General features: G+C 43.8%; 1 protein-coding gene across 5 annotated transcripts in view; it reads left to right on the top strand.

Moving 5' to 3' along the window:
- The window catches only part of LOC139536070 (plasma membrane calcium-transporting ATPase 1-like), a 158,551-nt gene extending 142,797 nt beyond the window's left edge, over positions 1–15,754 (top strand). For 3 of the 5 annotated variants that reach the window (XM_071336203.1, XM_071336199.1, XM_071336201.1), the window contains one exon: positions 11,053–15,754. In XM_071336203.1, coding sequence (XP_071192304.1) covers positions 11,053–11,289 — 237 coding nt within the window. In that variant the 3' untranslated portion in view covers positions 11,290–15,754. The remainder of the gene's footprint in view (positions 1–11,052) is intronic. The other 2 variants (XM_071336200.1, XM_071336202.1) reach the window with 1 other exon arrangement.
- Positions 15,755–16,900: the final 1,146 nt, after the last annotated feature.

Consider the following 16,900-nt stretch of genomic DNA (forward strand, 5'->3'; position numbering starts at 1 on the left):
AGGCCAGGCTAATCTAACACAGGGTGATATCTAACATAGTTAAATCCATGTGATTCCTGACTCCAGGCGAGGCTAATCTCACACAGGGTGATATCTAACATAGTTAAATCCATGTGATTCCTGACTCCAGGCGAGGCTAATCTCACACAGGGTGATATCTAACATAGTTAAATCCATGTGATTCCTGACTCCAGGTGAGGCTAATCTCACAAAGGGTAATATCTAAAATTGTTAAATCCATGTGATTCCTGACTCCAGGCGAGGCTAATCTCACACAGGGTGATATCTAACATAGTTAAATCCATGTGATTCCTGACTCCAGGCGAGGCTAATCTCACACAGGCTGATATCTAAAATAGTTAAATCCATGTGATTCCTGACTCCAGGCGAGGCTAATCTCACAGGGTAATATCTAAAATAGTTAAATCCATGTGATTCCTGACTCCAGGTAAGGCTAATCTAACAGGGTAATATCTAAAATAGTTAAATCCATGTGATTCCTGACTCCAGGCGAGGCTAATCTAACACAGGGTAATATCTAAAATAGTTAAATCCATGTGATTCCTGACTCCAGGTGAGGCTAATCTAACACAGGGTAATATCTAAAATTGTTAAATCCATGTGATTCCTGACTCCAGGCGAGGCTAATCTCACACAGGGTAATATCTAAAATAGTTAAATCCATGTGATTCCTGACTCCAGGCCAGGCTAATCTGTCATAGTAGGTCAGGGCGTGAATAGGGGGTGATCTAGTATTTCTATGTCTATGTTGTTTTTAGTTTATTTTTCTATGTTGGTGTTTTGTATGATTCCCAATTAGAGGCAGCTAGTAATCGTTGTCTCTAATTGGGGATCATATTTAAGTCGTTATTTTATCCACCTGTGTTTTTGGGATATTATTTTGTGTTTTGTGCATGTGCACCACTTAGTCACGTTTCGTTGTTTCTTTGTTTTATTTAGCTTAAATTTCACTTAGAAATAAAGATGTGGAACTCAACCTCCGCTGCGCCTTGGTCCGTCTCTACACACAACCGTGACATAATCTCACAGGGTATAATCTAAAATAGTTAAATCAATGTGAATTCTGACTCCAGGCGAGGCTAATCTCACACAGGGTAATATCTAAAACAGTTCAATCCTGCGGACAGGCTCTAATCTGAGACGCTGTTATGAGGCAGGGCCCAGGAGGTCTCACAAGGGTTAATAGTGAAGGGTTAATAGTGAAGGGTTAGTTGTGTTTTCTAGTGACATCACTCTCCATTTCCTGAGCTGCTTCTGCACATGTCTGTCTGTCTGTCTGTCTGTCTGGGGCAGGCGGGCGGCAGGTTCGTGTGCGTGGTGTTAGTATTTGTCAGTCTTCTTTTCTTCTTCCAGTGGCTACATACTATGACTTCAGAAAGCATGTCTTTCTTACCTTCTCTCCAACTGGCACTAAGGACACATAAGGAATCTTAAAGATCTAGTCACAGTTCATTGGCTGATAGCTCAGCCATCTCCATGTCCATCTCCAGCCCTGAGAAAACATGTGTGGGAAAGGAGAGAGTTGGTGAATGTATGACTGTGTGAGTGATTCTGTGACTAGAAGTGATGTAGTCATCTGTATTATTAGTGTATAGAGAGTCCATTAGTTCTGGTGATGGTGACGGACTGCAGTCGTAAGAGAGATGAGCTCAGTAGTGTGAGAGGAGAAGGTTGGGGGGATGGGGGTGTGACCTTGCCCTTTGCTAAGGGGAGGGATTGAGAGGAGAGAAAAGGGGGAGAGGGGTGTCGTTCCTTGCATCACGACACCGCACTGCCTCTCCTTCCAAACAGAGACACACATGCCTTCTGCCCAGTCCTGAGAGACACACACAAACAGACATAAACAAGAGGGTTTAGAAACTCAGAAGCACACACAAAAATACACACACACTCTCTCACAGATTCATACCACTTTTTGCCCATCCCTCAGAGAGCTGCAAGGAGATGTGAATGCTGCAGCTACTCCCTTCTCTCTCCTTCGCCTTTTCTCTCATTCTCTCCCTCTCTCCCCCCATTTTCTCTCATTCTCTCCCTCTCCTTCGCCTTTTCTCTCATTCTCTCCCTCTCTCCTTCCCCTTTTCTCTCAATCTCTCCCTCTCTCCTTCTCCCATTTTCTCTCATTCTCTCCCTTTCTCCTTCCCCTTTTCTCTCATTCTCTCCCTCTCTCCTCCCATTTTCTCTCATTCTCTCCCTCTCTCCTTCCCCTTTTCTCTCATTCTCTCCCTCTCTCCTTCTCCCATTTTCTCTCATTCTCTCCCTTTCTCCTTCTCCTTTTCACTCATTCTTTCCCCCTCTCCTCCCATTTTCTCTCCCTCTCTTCTCCCCTTTTCTCTCATTCTCTCCCTCTCTCCTTCCCCTTTTCTCTCATTCTCTCCCTCTCTTCCCATTTTCTCTCATTCTCTCCCTCCTTCCCCATTTCTCTCATTCTCTCCCTCTCTCCTTCCCTCTTCTCTCATTCCCCCTTTCTCTCATTCTTTCATACATCCAGTCCTCATGCTAAAGTTGCCCCCTAACTCATATGTATGGATGATGCACCCTCTATCTTGCTTCTCTACTTCACATGCACCTCTCGTTCTCCCTTGCGCTCTTTCTTGTTCTTTTTTTCTTTCTCTCGTCGCCCCTTTTCTTTTTATGTTTATCAGAAGTGTCCTTTTATCCTATCCTCCCTCATTCCTCTCTCTTCTCCCTCTCTCTCAATCCTCTCTCTGTCCCTCCCTCTCACTCCTTTCTCTCACTCCTTTCTCATTCTCTCCTTTCTCTCTGCCTCCCTCTCTCTCCTCCCCCTGTCTCTCTTTCTCAGTCCCTCAATCTCCTTCCTCCCTCTCACTCCTACCTCTCAAATCCTCCCCCTCTCTGTCCCCGTCTCTCAGCCCCTTTCTCTCCTCCCTATCTGTCTCTCTCTCCTCCCTCTCTCTCAGTCCCTTTCTCTCCTCCCTCTCTCTCAGTCCCTTTCTCTCCTCCCTCTCTCTCAGTCCCTTTCTCTCCTCCCTCTCTCTCAGTCCCTTTCTCTCCTCCCTCTCGCTCAGTCCCTTTCTCTCCTCCCTATCTGCCTCTCTCTCCTCCCTCTCTCTGTCCCTTTCTCTCCTCCCTCTCTCTCAGTCCCTTTCTCTCCTCCCTCTCTCTCAGCCCCTTTCTCTCCTCCCTCTCTCTCAGTCCCGCTGTTCAGGGAGGACTTATCCCTCAGTATGTTCTTTTTTTTAAGGCTTGGCAAGCGACCCCAGTGCTGACTTATTCCTCCATGACAGCATGCTCTCTCACTAAAAGAGATTTATGGAGAAAAAAGATAGCCATATTTCTCCCACAGTTTTTTATGTAAAAAGGTTTATGGATGCCTGCGGTACATTGGTGTATCTAGGCATCCGCCAAAACACTCACATGAGAGGAACACAGAGATCAGATGGATATGAGAGGACTTTGAGAGATAGAAAAACACACAAAAATACGCACACACATACCGACATGTACATTACGCACATACAAACACACATACACAGACAGACACAAGAAGACTTAGAAACACAGAGCAGTACACACACAAAAATACACAAGCACACACACACACACACACACACACACACACACACATATATGAGGACTTAAAACCCTGGGCTTAAAGAGGCGGAGTTGCAGAGTCATTCGTCACACACTGAAGTTCTGGAGGACAGGAAGAGGTGGTGCAGGCAACGGATTTACAGAGCTGACTAAAGTCTGAGAAAACTCTGAATAGGATTAAAAAAAGAAAAGACGATTAGGACTGAAGAATATGGAAAATATATAACTATAGAAATAAGTCATTAACCTCTTTACATACATTGTTTTTAATTTTTAATTTAACCTTCTTTTTTGGGGGGCTTTAACTAGGCAAGTCAGTTAAGAACAAATTCTTATTTAGAATGATGTCCTTCCAAGAGGCAAAAGGCCTCCTGCGGGGAAGGGCGCTGGGATTAAAAATAAATATATAGGACAACACACACATCACGACAAGAGACACCACAACACTACATAAAGAGAGAGTTAAGACAGCAACACAGCATGGAAGCAACACATGACAAATCAGCATGGGAGCAACACAACATTGTATCAGCACAAACATGGTACAAAGTGGACTTAAAATAGCTTAAGGACTAAACTGTTTTGTCGAGATGTCACCTTTAACCTCTGACCCCTATCCCCAGTATATGTGCACAGTTAGAGAATGAGGTCGTTTAACGTGATCACCTCTTTTTTTCACCCATGACCTTTTCTCCTTTCGCTCCCTTTTCTGATCCAACAGCTGCAGCACCTGATTCCCACCCTTTACCTCTTTTTCTACTTTCCATCTTTCACTCTCTGTTTTCCAGAGGTGAGACCAAGTCATTGTTTTACAAGTCACAAGTAAGCTTCAAGTCTAAGCACTCAAGTCCCAAGTCAAGACAGGCAAGTCCGAGTCAAGTCTCAAGTCCTAAACTTTGAGTTTCGAGTCCTAAACAAGTCATAATGTGGTCTTCACCAAATGTAATACCATTTCATATTTTTAACAAGAGTAAGAGTTGGTATATTACATTTACGCAAATCATGAATGCTTTAATATATACAGTGGGGCAAAAAAGTCTTGTGGGAGAACTTGCACAATTGGTGGCTGACTAAATACTTTTTTGCCCCACTGCATATATATATTTATTACTTTCCAAATAGACATTATATTTCTATGGAAATACATGGGTAGCCATGAAAAAGACCCCCGTTATGGGGCGCAATCGGGCGATGTAGACTTGTACACAATTTCCCAACCTTCTCTCACACACACACACTCTGTACACACTCTCTCTGTGTGGTTACAGTAGGCTAACGTATGTCAATGGTTTTAGGAACTGCAGTAACATCAGGCAGGATTTAAGCTACCAACTGCCTAGCCAGTTGTAGCTCAATCTTGGGTGCAATGATCACGTTCCCACACTGACTGACTGTGTGGAGGCTCATTGATTTAACGTTACGTTGCCTACATGATACACTAGTAAAGTAATAAAATATATAGCTGTCGGCTATATTAGCCACGATTTACCGTTCTTTGTGCAGCTTCAAATGTCGAACAAAGTTGGAAGTTGTTGCGCCTCCATCTGTCATTTTCTTCCCGCATGTTTTGCAAGTTGCAATCCGTTTTTTGTTGACTACAGCGTAGTCTTTCTATCCGAAAATAATAATTTGGGGTATCATCTTTCCAAGGGCTCCGACTGAATTCACCCACCTACGTTCCTCTGTACTGCCACGCGTAACTTTTTCTCAGCTGGCACAATTTGATTGGCTGCTGTCCGATTCACGGTAACGTCCCACTTGGCCAAAATCCAGAAAAAATGTAGAGCGCCAAATTCAAATATACACTGCTCAAAAAAATAAAGGGAACACTAAAATAACACATCCTAGATCTGAATGAATTAAATATTCTTATTAAATACTTTTTTCTTTACATAGTTGAATGTGCTGACAACAAAATCACACAAAAATTATCAATGGAAATCAAATTTATCAACCCATGGAGGTCTGGATTTGGAGTCACACTCAAAATTAAAGTGGAAAACCACACTACAGGCTGATCCAACTTTGATGTAATGTCCTTAAAACAAGTCAAAATGAGGCTCAGTAGTGTGTGTGGCCTCCACGTGCCTCTATGACCTCCCTACAACGCCTGGGCATGCTCCTGATGAGGTGGCGGATGGTCTCCTGAGGGATCTCCTCCCAGACCTGGACTAAAGCATCCGCCAACTCCTGGACAGTCTGTGGTGCAACGTGGCGTTGGTGGATGGAGCGAGACATGATGTCCCAGATGTGCTCAATTGGATTCAGGTCTGGGGAACGGGCGGGCCAGTCCATAGCATCAATGCCTTCCTCTTGCAGGAACTGCTGACACACTCCAGCCACATGAGGTCTAGCATTGTCTTGCATTAGGAGGAACCCAGGGCCAACCGCAACAGCATATGGTCTCACAAGGGGTCTGAGGATCTCATCTCGGTACCTAATGGCAGTCAGGCTACCTCTGGCGAGCACATGGAGGGCTGTGCGGCCCCCCAAAGAAATGCCACCCCACACCATGACTGACCCACCGCCAAACCGGTCATGCTGGAGGATGTTGCAGGCAGCAGAACGTTCTCCACGGCGTCTCCAGACTCTGTCACGTTTGTCACATGCTCAGTGTGAACCTGCTTTCATCTGTGAAGAGAACAGGGCGCCAGTGGCGAATTTGCCAATCTTGGTGTTCTCTGGCAAATGCCAAACGTCCTGCACGGTGTTGGGCTGTAAGCACAACCCCCACCTGTGGACGTCGGGCCTCATACCACCCTCATGGAGTCTGTTTCTGACCGTTTGAGCAGACACATGCACATTTGTGGCCTGCTGGAGGTCATTTTGCAGGGCTCTGGCAGTGCTCCTCCTGCTCCTCCTTGCACAAAGGCGGAGGTAGCGGTCCTGCTGCTGGGTTGTTGCCCTCCTACGGCCTCCTCCACGTCTCCTGATGTACTGGCCTGTCTCCTGGTAGCGCCTCCATGCTCTGGACACTACGCTGACAGACACAGCAAACCTTCTTGCCACAGCTCGCATTGATGTGCCATCCTGGATGAGCTGCACTACCTGAGCCACTTGTGTGGGTTGTAGACTCCGTCTCATGCTACCACTAGAGTGAAAGCACCGCCAGCATTCAAAAGTGACCAAAACATCAGCCAGGAAGCATAGGAACTGAGAAGTGGTTTGTGGTCACCACCTGCAGAACCACTCCTTTATTGGGGGTGTCTTGCTAATTGCCTATAATTTCCACCTGTTGTCTATTCCATTTGCACAACAGCATGTGAAATTTATTGTCAATCAGTGTTGCTTCCTAAGTGGACAGTTTGATTTCACAGAAGTGTGATTGACTTGGAGTTACATTGTGTTGTTTAAGTGTTCCTTTTATTTTTTTGAGCAGTGTATTACTATAAAAATCAATCTTACATGAAATCACACATGAAAGACACCAAATTAAAGCTACACATGTTGTGAATCCAGCCAACATGTCTGATTTCAAAAAGGATTTACGGGGAAAGCACACCAAACAATTATGTTAGCTCAGTACATAGCCACAGAAAAACACAGCCATTTTCCCAGCAAAAGATAGTAGTCACAAAAAGCAGAAATAGAGATAAAGTTAATCACTAACCTTTGATGATCTTCATCAGATGACACTCATAGGACATCATGTTACACAATACATTTTTGTTTTGTTCGATAATGTGCATATTTACGTCCACAAATCTCGGTTTACATTGGCGCCATGTTCAGAAATGCCTCCAAAATATCCGGAGTAATTGCAGAGAGCCACGTCAAATAACAGAAATACTCATCATAAACTTTGATGAAAGATACATGTTTTACACAGAATTGAAGATACACTTGTTCTTAATGCAACCGCTGTGTCAGAATATTAAAAAACTTTACGAATATTAAAAAACTTTACTTTAAAAAGCACACCATGCAATAATCTGAGACGGCGCTCAGATTTAACAACATTTCTCCGCCATGTTGGAGTCAACAGAAATACGAAATTACATCATAAATATTCCCTTACCTTTGATTATGTTCATCAGAATGCACTGCCAGGAATCCTAGTTCCACAATAAATCGTTGTTTTGTTGGATAATGTCCATTACTTATGTCCAATTAGCTACTTTTGCTAGCATGTGTAGTACACGTGTCCAAACGCTCGCGCAGATGCAAGCAAACGTCGGACAAAAACTTCCAAAAGTTATATTACAAGTCGAATAAACTGGTCAAACTTAGTAGAGAATCAATCTTCAGGATGTTTTTATCATTTATATCCAATAAGGTTCCAACCGGAGAATTCTTTTCAATCTCTATAAGTAATGGAACGCATGGCGATATCATGAGGAATGCGCATGACCAAGAACTGGTAATCTGCCAGACCACTGACTCAAACACCTCCCATCCGGTCCCACATCACAGTATAGCCTTCATTCAGCGTTATACAGACTGTTGACATCTAGTGGAAGGCATAGGAAGTGCAAACAGATCCATATATTACAGGGAATTGAATAGGCGATGAGTTTAACAATGACCAGTCTCAGAATTCTCACTTCCTGTTTGGATTTTTTCTCAGGTTTTTGCCTGCCATATGAGTTCTGTTATACTCACAGACATCATTCAAACAGTTTTAGAAACTTCAGAGTGTTTTATATCCAATAGTAATAATAATATGCATATATTAGTATCTGGGACAGAGTAGTAGGCAGTTCACTATGGGCACTCAATTCATCCAAAAGTGAAAATGCTGCCCCCTATATCAAAGAAGTTAAATGAAGAGTTGATGCACTGCACACTTTTTTTAATAGCATCATTTTTTATATTTGTGCTTGGAGAGGGTATCAAGTCAGTTCGAGTCAAAAGGTTCAAGTCCAAGTTAAGTCACGAGTCATTGGTGTTAAAGTCGAGTTGCAAGTCATCATATTTGTGACTCGAGTCCACAGCTCTGCTGTTTTCTCTCATACTGTTTCTGTCATGTTTCACTCCTTTATCTCTCGCTCAGAACCTTTGTTGCTTCTCTCTCTGCTGTATATTTCCATCCTATCCCAATCATCTGTCTGTCTTTCCTCTCCTCTGTGTCCCTCTCTTCTCCTCTCAGGACTCTCGCCATTCTGACTACAGGGTAACAACAGACCAAAGGAGTGAATCGGACCAGTAGTTGTGTGTGCGTGCGTGCGTGCGTGCGTGCGTGCGTGCGTGCGTGTGTGCGTGTGTGTGTGTGTGTGTGTGTGTGTGTGTGTGTGTTTCCTCCTGGCATGGAAATACTTTTGTTCGACATCACAATGCTCTCTGAAACACGCACGCACACACACACACACACACACACACGGCCAGAGAAGCCTGCCTGGAATAAGAAGGATAAACACAGAGGCTGATTGGATAGGCTACATACAGCCCACCAAATTTGAACCCTTTTCACTTTTTGGTGGTCCTCTCTCTCTCACTTATTCACTCTCTCACTTACTCACTCTCTCACTTACTCACTCTCTCCTTTACTCACTATCTCAGTTACTCACTCTCTCAGTTACTCACTCTCTCAGTTACTCACTCTCTCACTTACTCACTCTCTCACTTACTCACTCTCTCAGTTACTCACTATCTCAGTTACTCTTACTCACTCTCTCAGTTACTCACTCTCTCACTTACTCACTCTCTCACTTACTCACTCTCTCAGTTACTCACTCTCTCACTTACTCACTCTCTCCGTTACTCACTCTCTCAGTTACTCACTCTCTCAGTTACTCACTCTCTCAGTTACTCACTCTCTCAGTTACTCACTCTCTCAGTTACTCACTCGCTCAGTTACTCACTCGCTCAGTTACTCACTCTCTGTTACTCACTCTCTCACTTACTCACTATCTCACTTACTCACTCTCTGTTACTCACTCTCTCACTTACTCACTCTCTCAGTTACTCACTCTCTGTTACTCACTCTCTCACTTACTCACTCTCTCACTTACTCATTCACTCACTCTCTCACTTACTCACTCTCTCAGTGACTCACTCTCTCAGTGACTCACTCTCTAAGTGACTCACTTACTCACTCTCTCGCTTACTCACTCTCTCACTTACTCACTCTCTCCGTTACTCACTCTCTCACACAAACACACACACATAGTCCCTCTGCCAGCCAGCAGTGCTCATTTTCACACCTCTGATGTATGGGTGTCTGCACAGTCATCTCTCTCTCACTCTGTGACATTCTGTGTTCTCCTCACAGGCCTGTAGGAGAACGCCTGTCAGCTCCTCTTAACTACCCTTGCCTGCCTGGCTGACACACCACACACACACTGCGTCCTACCCCTTCCTGCATAGCTGACAGGCCTGGGCTGTAAATGTTCTACACATTCATCAGAGTAGCTGTGTTGGTCTAACATGATGCATCAGTCTGTAGTTTAGTAGATGGTGTGGTGGGAGGTTGGATACAGAGTAGTAGTTAGAGAGAAAATAATATCCACTCACCTTGTGCTGGAGTTCACATTCCTTTTCCTGAATTGTAGAAAGTGTTGAGTACAATCAGCTTTACGTGTGTGGGTGTGAGTGTTAGTGAGTGAGGGGTGTGAGTGAGCGGGTGTGTTTGTGAGTGAGAAGGTGTGTGTCTACTGTACATGTATGAAGTGCATGGTCGTTTTATTGCAGCATCAACCGTTCATCCTTTTCCCTCTTCACCACTTTACATTTCTAATCTTCCGTCCTCTGCCTTCCTCCCTCTCATCCTCTGTCCCTTTCCACACTCCTGCCTTTCCTACAAAATGTCCCCGAACTGGACTCATCTTTGGTCGCCAACCAAACAGCCCAACAGACAACATCCAACCCTCCATCCCTATCTTCATTATAGAACATTGAGATGCTCCCAGCTAGCTGTGTGTAGGCTGGTGATTAGAACCTGCAGCTTGTTGCCTCAGATAGCATGATGTACTTTATGTGTCAGTGTGTTTGGGGGGTGTGCTGTAGAATTAAGTAGCTCTGTGGTTTTTGTCCCGTTGCTTGCTCAGTATCCGTACACCGTCATTATCATGTGTTCCCACCTCATATGTTGGTATTTATTTTCCCGGTTTGTTTGCATATTGTACTGTATTTTAGTGTTAATGCTTTTTTGTGTATTTGTTTTGCAGTGCTCATGTATTTTCTACTCACCCTCGTGTCATACTGTATGTTGTAGTTGACTGTGCATTTTTGATTTGGGGGTTTTGTGGCTCCTGTGTGTCTTCCTTTTGCCTGCTGTTTGATTTGATGATCGGGCAAGTGATCAAGACTGCCATCCCAGAATACTTCACTTCTCAACTCTCACTGACCACCCTTTGTACCCCCTAGCAGATTACCCTGCCTGCCTGCTTGCCTGCCTCCTCTCATCACCATCAACACAGGAAGACTGAGCCAGGACCCTCATACTAACTGCTATTTTATTTCTCTCTCTCTCTGCACTGCCCCTCTTTCTCCATCCCTCAATCTCTATCCCCCCTGCCCCCACCTTTCTCTCTCTAACAGATTAAGGTGGTAAATGCGTTCCGTAGCTCTCTTTACCCGGGGCTAGAGAACCGAGAATCAAAAAATTCCATCCATAACTTCATGGCCCACCCTGAGTTTGTTCCCCTGTCTGAGGAAGAGGCGCGGATCCCTGACATCGATGAGAGCAGCAGTGATGAGGTGGAGCTCCAGCATATGCCCAGCTCCTTCTCTGGGGGGGCAGAAGCTCCAGACATCAGCCACGAGGCCTCCTGCTGATCACCTCCTCTCTTCTCCTCTCTTCCGTTCTGCTCTGTCCATCCCCCCTGTCGGCCGGCTGGTTACCCTCCTGCACTTCCTCTCTTCCACCACCAGGAGGACAAGCGGTACGCCACTCATCTCACAGAGGGTAGACCCAGAGCAGGCAAGGGGTCCCAGTGTCTCCCCCTCTTCACCTTACCCTCTTCACCTACTCCTCTTCCTCCGCCTCCTGTTCCCTCCACTTCCTGAACCCTACACCTACCTCTCACCTGCCCCACCCACCCACCCCACCTTGCCATTCCCATGGGCTGGCACTGACTGTGGTGTGTATGCCCTTTAAGTATGTGCAGCAGAGTGACATATAGACCATCAAATCACATCGCGCCCCAAACTCATGGGTGGGAGGGGCCATGTGGGGTCCACCAGTCTGCTCTGTCGAAGGCTGTAGCCTGTCCTACTGTCCATGTTTGGAGTTTTAATATCTTCTTTTTTTGTCCTGTAACATTTCATTGTTTTATTTTAACCTCAGATAGCTCAGAACTGAAACACAACATGTTTATCCTCTTGTACGTGCTAATTACACCCTGCATACACTAACTGACACAGAACTTTTAGAGTATATCTATGTGTACATACAGTATATATGCTTTATAGGCTCTTCAGCACAGCTCCAAGCTGATTTGATGATCAGATGGACATGGGCCATGTGATTTAACAGCTTTCAGCTACTAAGTTTTGCCACTCCATTTCTCAATCTGTGTTTTAACTGTACAGTGTGTATGCATTGGATCTGTTTTGAAGCAAGATGTACTAATGGGTTATGCAGTTCAATCCAGGAACCCATGTCTTCATTCATTCTGATAAACTACATATTTTCAAGGATGAAGGTTCAACCGTCTAAACATCTCTCACTTTAGTTTGGTTCTTCTGGGTCCATTTGACATGATTTTATTATGATTTCTCCTGTTTTTATGGAAGGAAAGTACAAAGGATGCTAGTCTATATTAACAGAAAAGAGAACTATCTTAAAACAACACATTCAAAGAAAAGCTAGCAGCAGGCTAGAGCCAGAGGGAACCCCCTCTCTGTGGAGTGGGATCATAGCAAGACCATGTGGGAAAAAAGGGAGGGGCATCTCCCTCATCTGATAACATCATCCCATCCAATCAGGGTTCTGGTTTTCCCTAGCCCGTTGAGAGGAAGTTGACAGCTTACGATACTGCCTCAATATGGAGTAAGAATAAGAACGTCCGTTTCTCCCTCTCTCGTATGCGTAACGTATTTGATCCATGTTTCAGCCGTGTTAAATATAATGGGAATTTAGAGATTGTTTTGGGAGTCATTATTTGTCGGGGTTAGGACCTACCTTTTCCTGTGTTTAAGACAGAAATGGGTAGTTGTTTTTTCTTTAGTCTGTCACTCCTTTTTTCCACACATAAAAAAACAGAATACGAACACATTCTGATCTGTACCTTAACAAGGAAAATGTACAACTCTTTTTTCACTGTTGACGAAAGGGCGTTGGGCTTGTTCCTGTTAGCTACAGCTTGACCGTGTGTGTCATTATCGAGTGTCACTGTGTCTGCTTCAGAGTGACAAAGGACTATCGATCTCTACCACATTGCCTCTGGGAGATGCAACCATTAGAGGCTGGCCTGCTAGCATAGGGACACAACACATCCCCACATGTCCTCTAGGGTCAACCCACCTACCAACCAACCCACCAACCACAGATAATGGCCTAACAAGAAGAGGAATACTCTAACAAGAAGAGGAATACTCTAAGAAGAAGAGGACGATACAACCAGAGATGTTGAGAACATGAGAGCTCCTGTATTGTGTGGTGTATGTCGTTGTTTTAAATGATGGTACAGAGAGTTTCAACTTGGGCTGACTCCCACTCCGACCACCAACTCTGTGACAGAGAGTGTGAAGCCCTCAACAGGATATGTGCTATCGATGTACTACTGCCATATTTTCAACCTTATTTTCATATCTAGGTTACTTACTTCGATAGAACCCTCTGATGATACACCTTTTCTACTTACTCAGAGACATATTTTATAGGTTGTTGTTGTTGTTTCGTACCCCATCGTTATTGAGGTTTCATTTCTATTCCACTCTGACCCCAAAATTGATGGATGCAAAACAACGTGTCACTGCCAATATATGTGTCATGGACTACAACGATGTTTACAGAACATAGTCTGCCTGCTGCCGTAAGCCTGCTGCCGTAAGCCTGCTCGCGCTGCGCCTCCCTCTTCTGGCTGGTCTCCTTGCTTAGTACATCATTATTGGGAAGCTTTCTTGCATGATTTTCATATAAACTAAATGTTTTGTTCATTTTTTACAATTCTTCTGTATTTTTATATTTAGTATTTTTTAATATTTTGGAATATATATGTATAGGCTGAAGTGTTTTGGTGACAGTACAGTCCATGAAGGAGATGAATCAACAGCAGAATATGTTTATATATACAGTATATTTATGCCACATTTGTAACCCATGGTTGGTTGTCCGATGCTGGGGCTAAGGAAGCTAAAAATAAACTGTTTACTCACTGTAGGCCATGCGATTGGACATACTCTTTCAGCAATCTAGCCTTACCACCTCTTTCCCTTCACTATATACAGTCTTAAAGAGACAGTAGCTTAAATTCTGCTATTTCTCTCAGTAACTTAAATCAAATGAGGTCCCAATGAAAGCGAGTCAAATAGAACATGGTAGTAAACAGAACATTGAAGTAATGTTAAATTAATTTGGAGTATATATGATTTTTAATCTCTATATAAATATATTTATTACATGGGGTCTGTTCTTTCAGACTAATATGACTGAGAGTTTAATTTATTTTTTGAGAGGATCGGTGCACTTAGACAACTGGCTAGTGACTTTAGTCGACTTGTCGAAAAGAGGGCATGAATTTCGATTTCATCCAAATCAAGCGTTAACCTTTTTTATTCTAATGACTTAGGAAACTGTTTAGAGTAGAACTGTTAAACCGGTAGTGACATCACTTCCTCTTCCTATTTGTGTCCGTAAACAGAAACAAGATGCTTTTGCTGTTGTGTCCGTTACATGCTGACCAAACCGGCTCTACACGTGCGTCATCGTGTGCATATTGATTTTGTCTATCCCTACCAGACACGTTCATGACACGTAGGTTAAAATACCAAAACCAACTTTTAATTAGCTATATTAATTTGGGGAAAGGTCGAAACACACATGAAACATTTGCTGTTGCTAGCTAATTTGTCTAGGAGATAAACATTGGGTTGCTGTTTAGTTATTGATCTCTCCTTGTTCATCTTTCTTCTGTGGATTTTATATGGCTGTGTGGACCTTGTTCATCTTTCAGTCACTCACGTGGGTATATGCTTGTAAAAACCAATGAGTAGATGGTAAGGCGGGACTTACAGCGCATTAAGCGTCTAAAATAGAACCAAGTTCTATTTTAGTGCCTGGCTATGCAGACGCCCGTTGATGCGCATGAGCAGTTTGGATTAAATGATTGAATAACATGTATGTGGACATTTATTTTCCAACACTCGCGCACACAAGTGGACTGTTTGGTCAGCATGTTAGACAGACAGACTCATTTTCGGGACACATTTTGGGGACTTGTTTTCAATGGTAAATCTTTCTTTTCTTCTGAGATAATCTATTTGGAAGACTGCACTTCTACATTGAATATACTGTGTAAATATTGCCATGGGATGATTTTGAACTTTGAACTCTAGGTAATGAAAAGGGGACAGTCAGTCAGTGATCACCTAGCATAGCTTTAAGAATGTTCTGCCAAAGTCTTGTTTTGTACAATTGTTTGTTTTTTTTAAATACTTTTTCTTTTTGACCAGATTGTTTTAAACTATTATTGTCAGGTGAATGTATTTCCATACTTTCCATCTCCCCAAAATAGCAAATGTTGTTGCATGTAAATGTGGACAGAGAATGCAAAGAACTTGAAGCGTCGCTAAGATTGTCCTTCTTCTATTGCCATGGTTGTGCTGTTGTGATCTCTTATTGAACTGGTTGCCCTTCCATTCTACAGGTGAACAGATACTCCATCCGCTAGAAACACCCCAATCTTTTTGTTTGTTTGCTGTTTTGTTATTAACCTTGGCACAACTGTACTACAGAAGCAGACCAGCAGGTCTGTATGTCTGAGGTGGATGGAGAACTAAAGAACAGCCAGACAGTCCTTACAAAGTTTGGTTTCTCTGTTGGACAAGCCCATTGCTGCTTCTGACCAATCTGTAAGACCTTTCCTCTTATTGCACATGTCTCAGTTATGACTCATGTATGACAAAATGAACATGCTAAGGCATTGTGCAATAACTGTTGACTGTAAAGGACTGCATTGCTTCTCCAAAGCGTTGTCTTTCTTAGATAGCTTTCTTTTCTTTGGGTTTGGGGGATTTCTTCTGGGGCAGCTTCTCCGCAGTTGTAAATAAATAAAAAATTGAAAACTGGAATATCACATTTTAAAGTCATAACCCCTTTATTTTACATAGGCCGATGTTTACCCGAACCAGTTCTTGTGTTTTAATACATTTTCAATTGCATCTAATTGCGAAAAGACAGAAAAATAACTTTCTGTCATTTATATGATACACGGTAATAGACACTGGTGTTATTTTTGTATAAACATAATATCATCTGTGTGGCATGCATGACGTATAAACAATTTGGTGGTTTAAAGCAATATGTCCAACCTGGTAGGATTGGTACTTTCGTGTTCTGTGTAGCCTAAACCACGCTGTACTAGAGAGAAAAAAATTGCCATTTGGAAAAAAGCTAGCTGTTCAATGTTCTGCATGTTTAAGTATGGAATGAGACATCCCAAATGTTTACCTGCTTCCAAAACAAAACTCTCACATTTTGACTGAGTTGCTGTCCCAGTGAAACACACTGAGAGGATGCTGCCTTGAAAATATAGGATGGGGTGGAGGAGAGGAGAGCTGGGATGGGGTGGAGGAGAGATGGGGTGGAGGAGAGATGGGGTGGAGGAGGGATGGGGTGGGGTGGAGGAGAGGAGAGATGGGATGGGGTGGAGGAGAGATGTGATGGGGTGGAGGAGAGATGGGGTGGAGGAGAGGAGAGATGGGATGGGGTGGAGGAGAGATGGGGTGGAGGAGGGATGGGGTGGGGTGGAGGAGAGATGGGGTGGGGTGGAGGAGGGATGAGGTGGGGTGGAGGAGAGATGGGTGGGGTGGAGGAGGGATGGGGTGGGGTGGAGGAGGGATGGGGTGGAGGAGAGGAGAGATGGGATGGGGTGGAGGAGCGATGGGGTGGAGGAGGGATGGGGTGGAGGAGAGATGGGATGGGGTGGAGGGATGGGGTGGGTGGATGGGTGGATGTGTGAATGGGACTCCAATTCAATTTCACAAAGATCAGTTCAATGAAGTGCTTTCTCTGTACGTACTGTAACATGTCCCTGTTGAGTACTTCATCACTAGTGTGGAACGATTACTACCTGGATATTAACTAAGGTACTTGTTGACTGTGTCATTGTTCATTCATAAGGGACTAACAGCAACCACGCAGTCTACCATCTGACTTTACCCCATCTCACTATAGCAGACGGATGTGAAAACCAGCTCAACAAAAGCTTCATACATCAACTAT

This window comes from Salvelinus alpinus, chromosome 12, assembly GCF_045679555.1.
Source record: "Salvelinus alpinus chromosome 12, SLU_Salpinus.1, whole genome shotgun sequence".
Classification (NCBI taxonomy): Eukaryota; Metazoa; Chordata; class Actinopteri; order Salmoniformes; family Salmonidae; genus Salvelinus; species Salvelinus alpinus.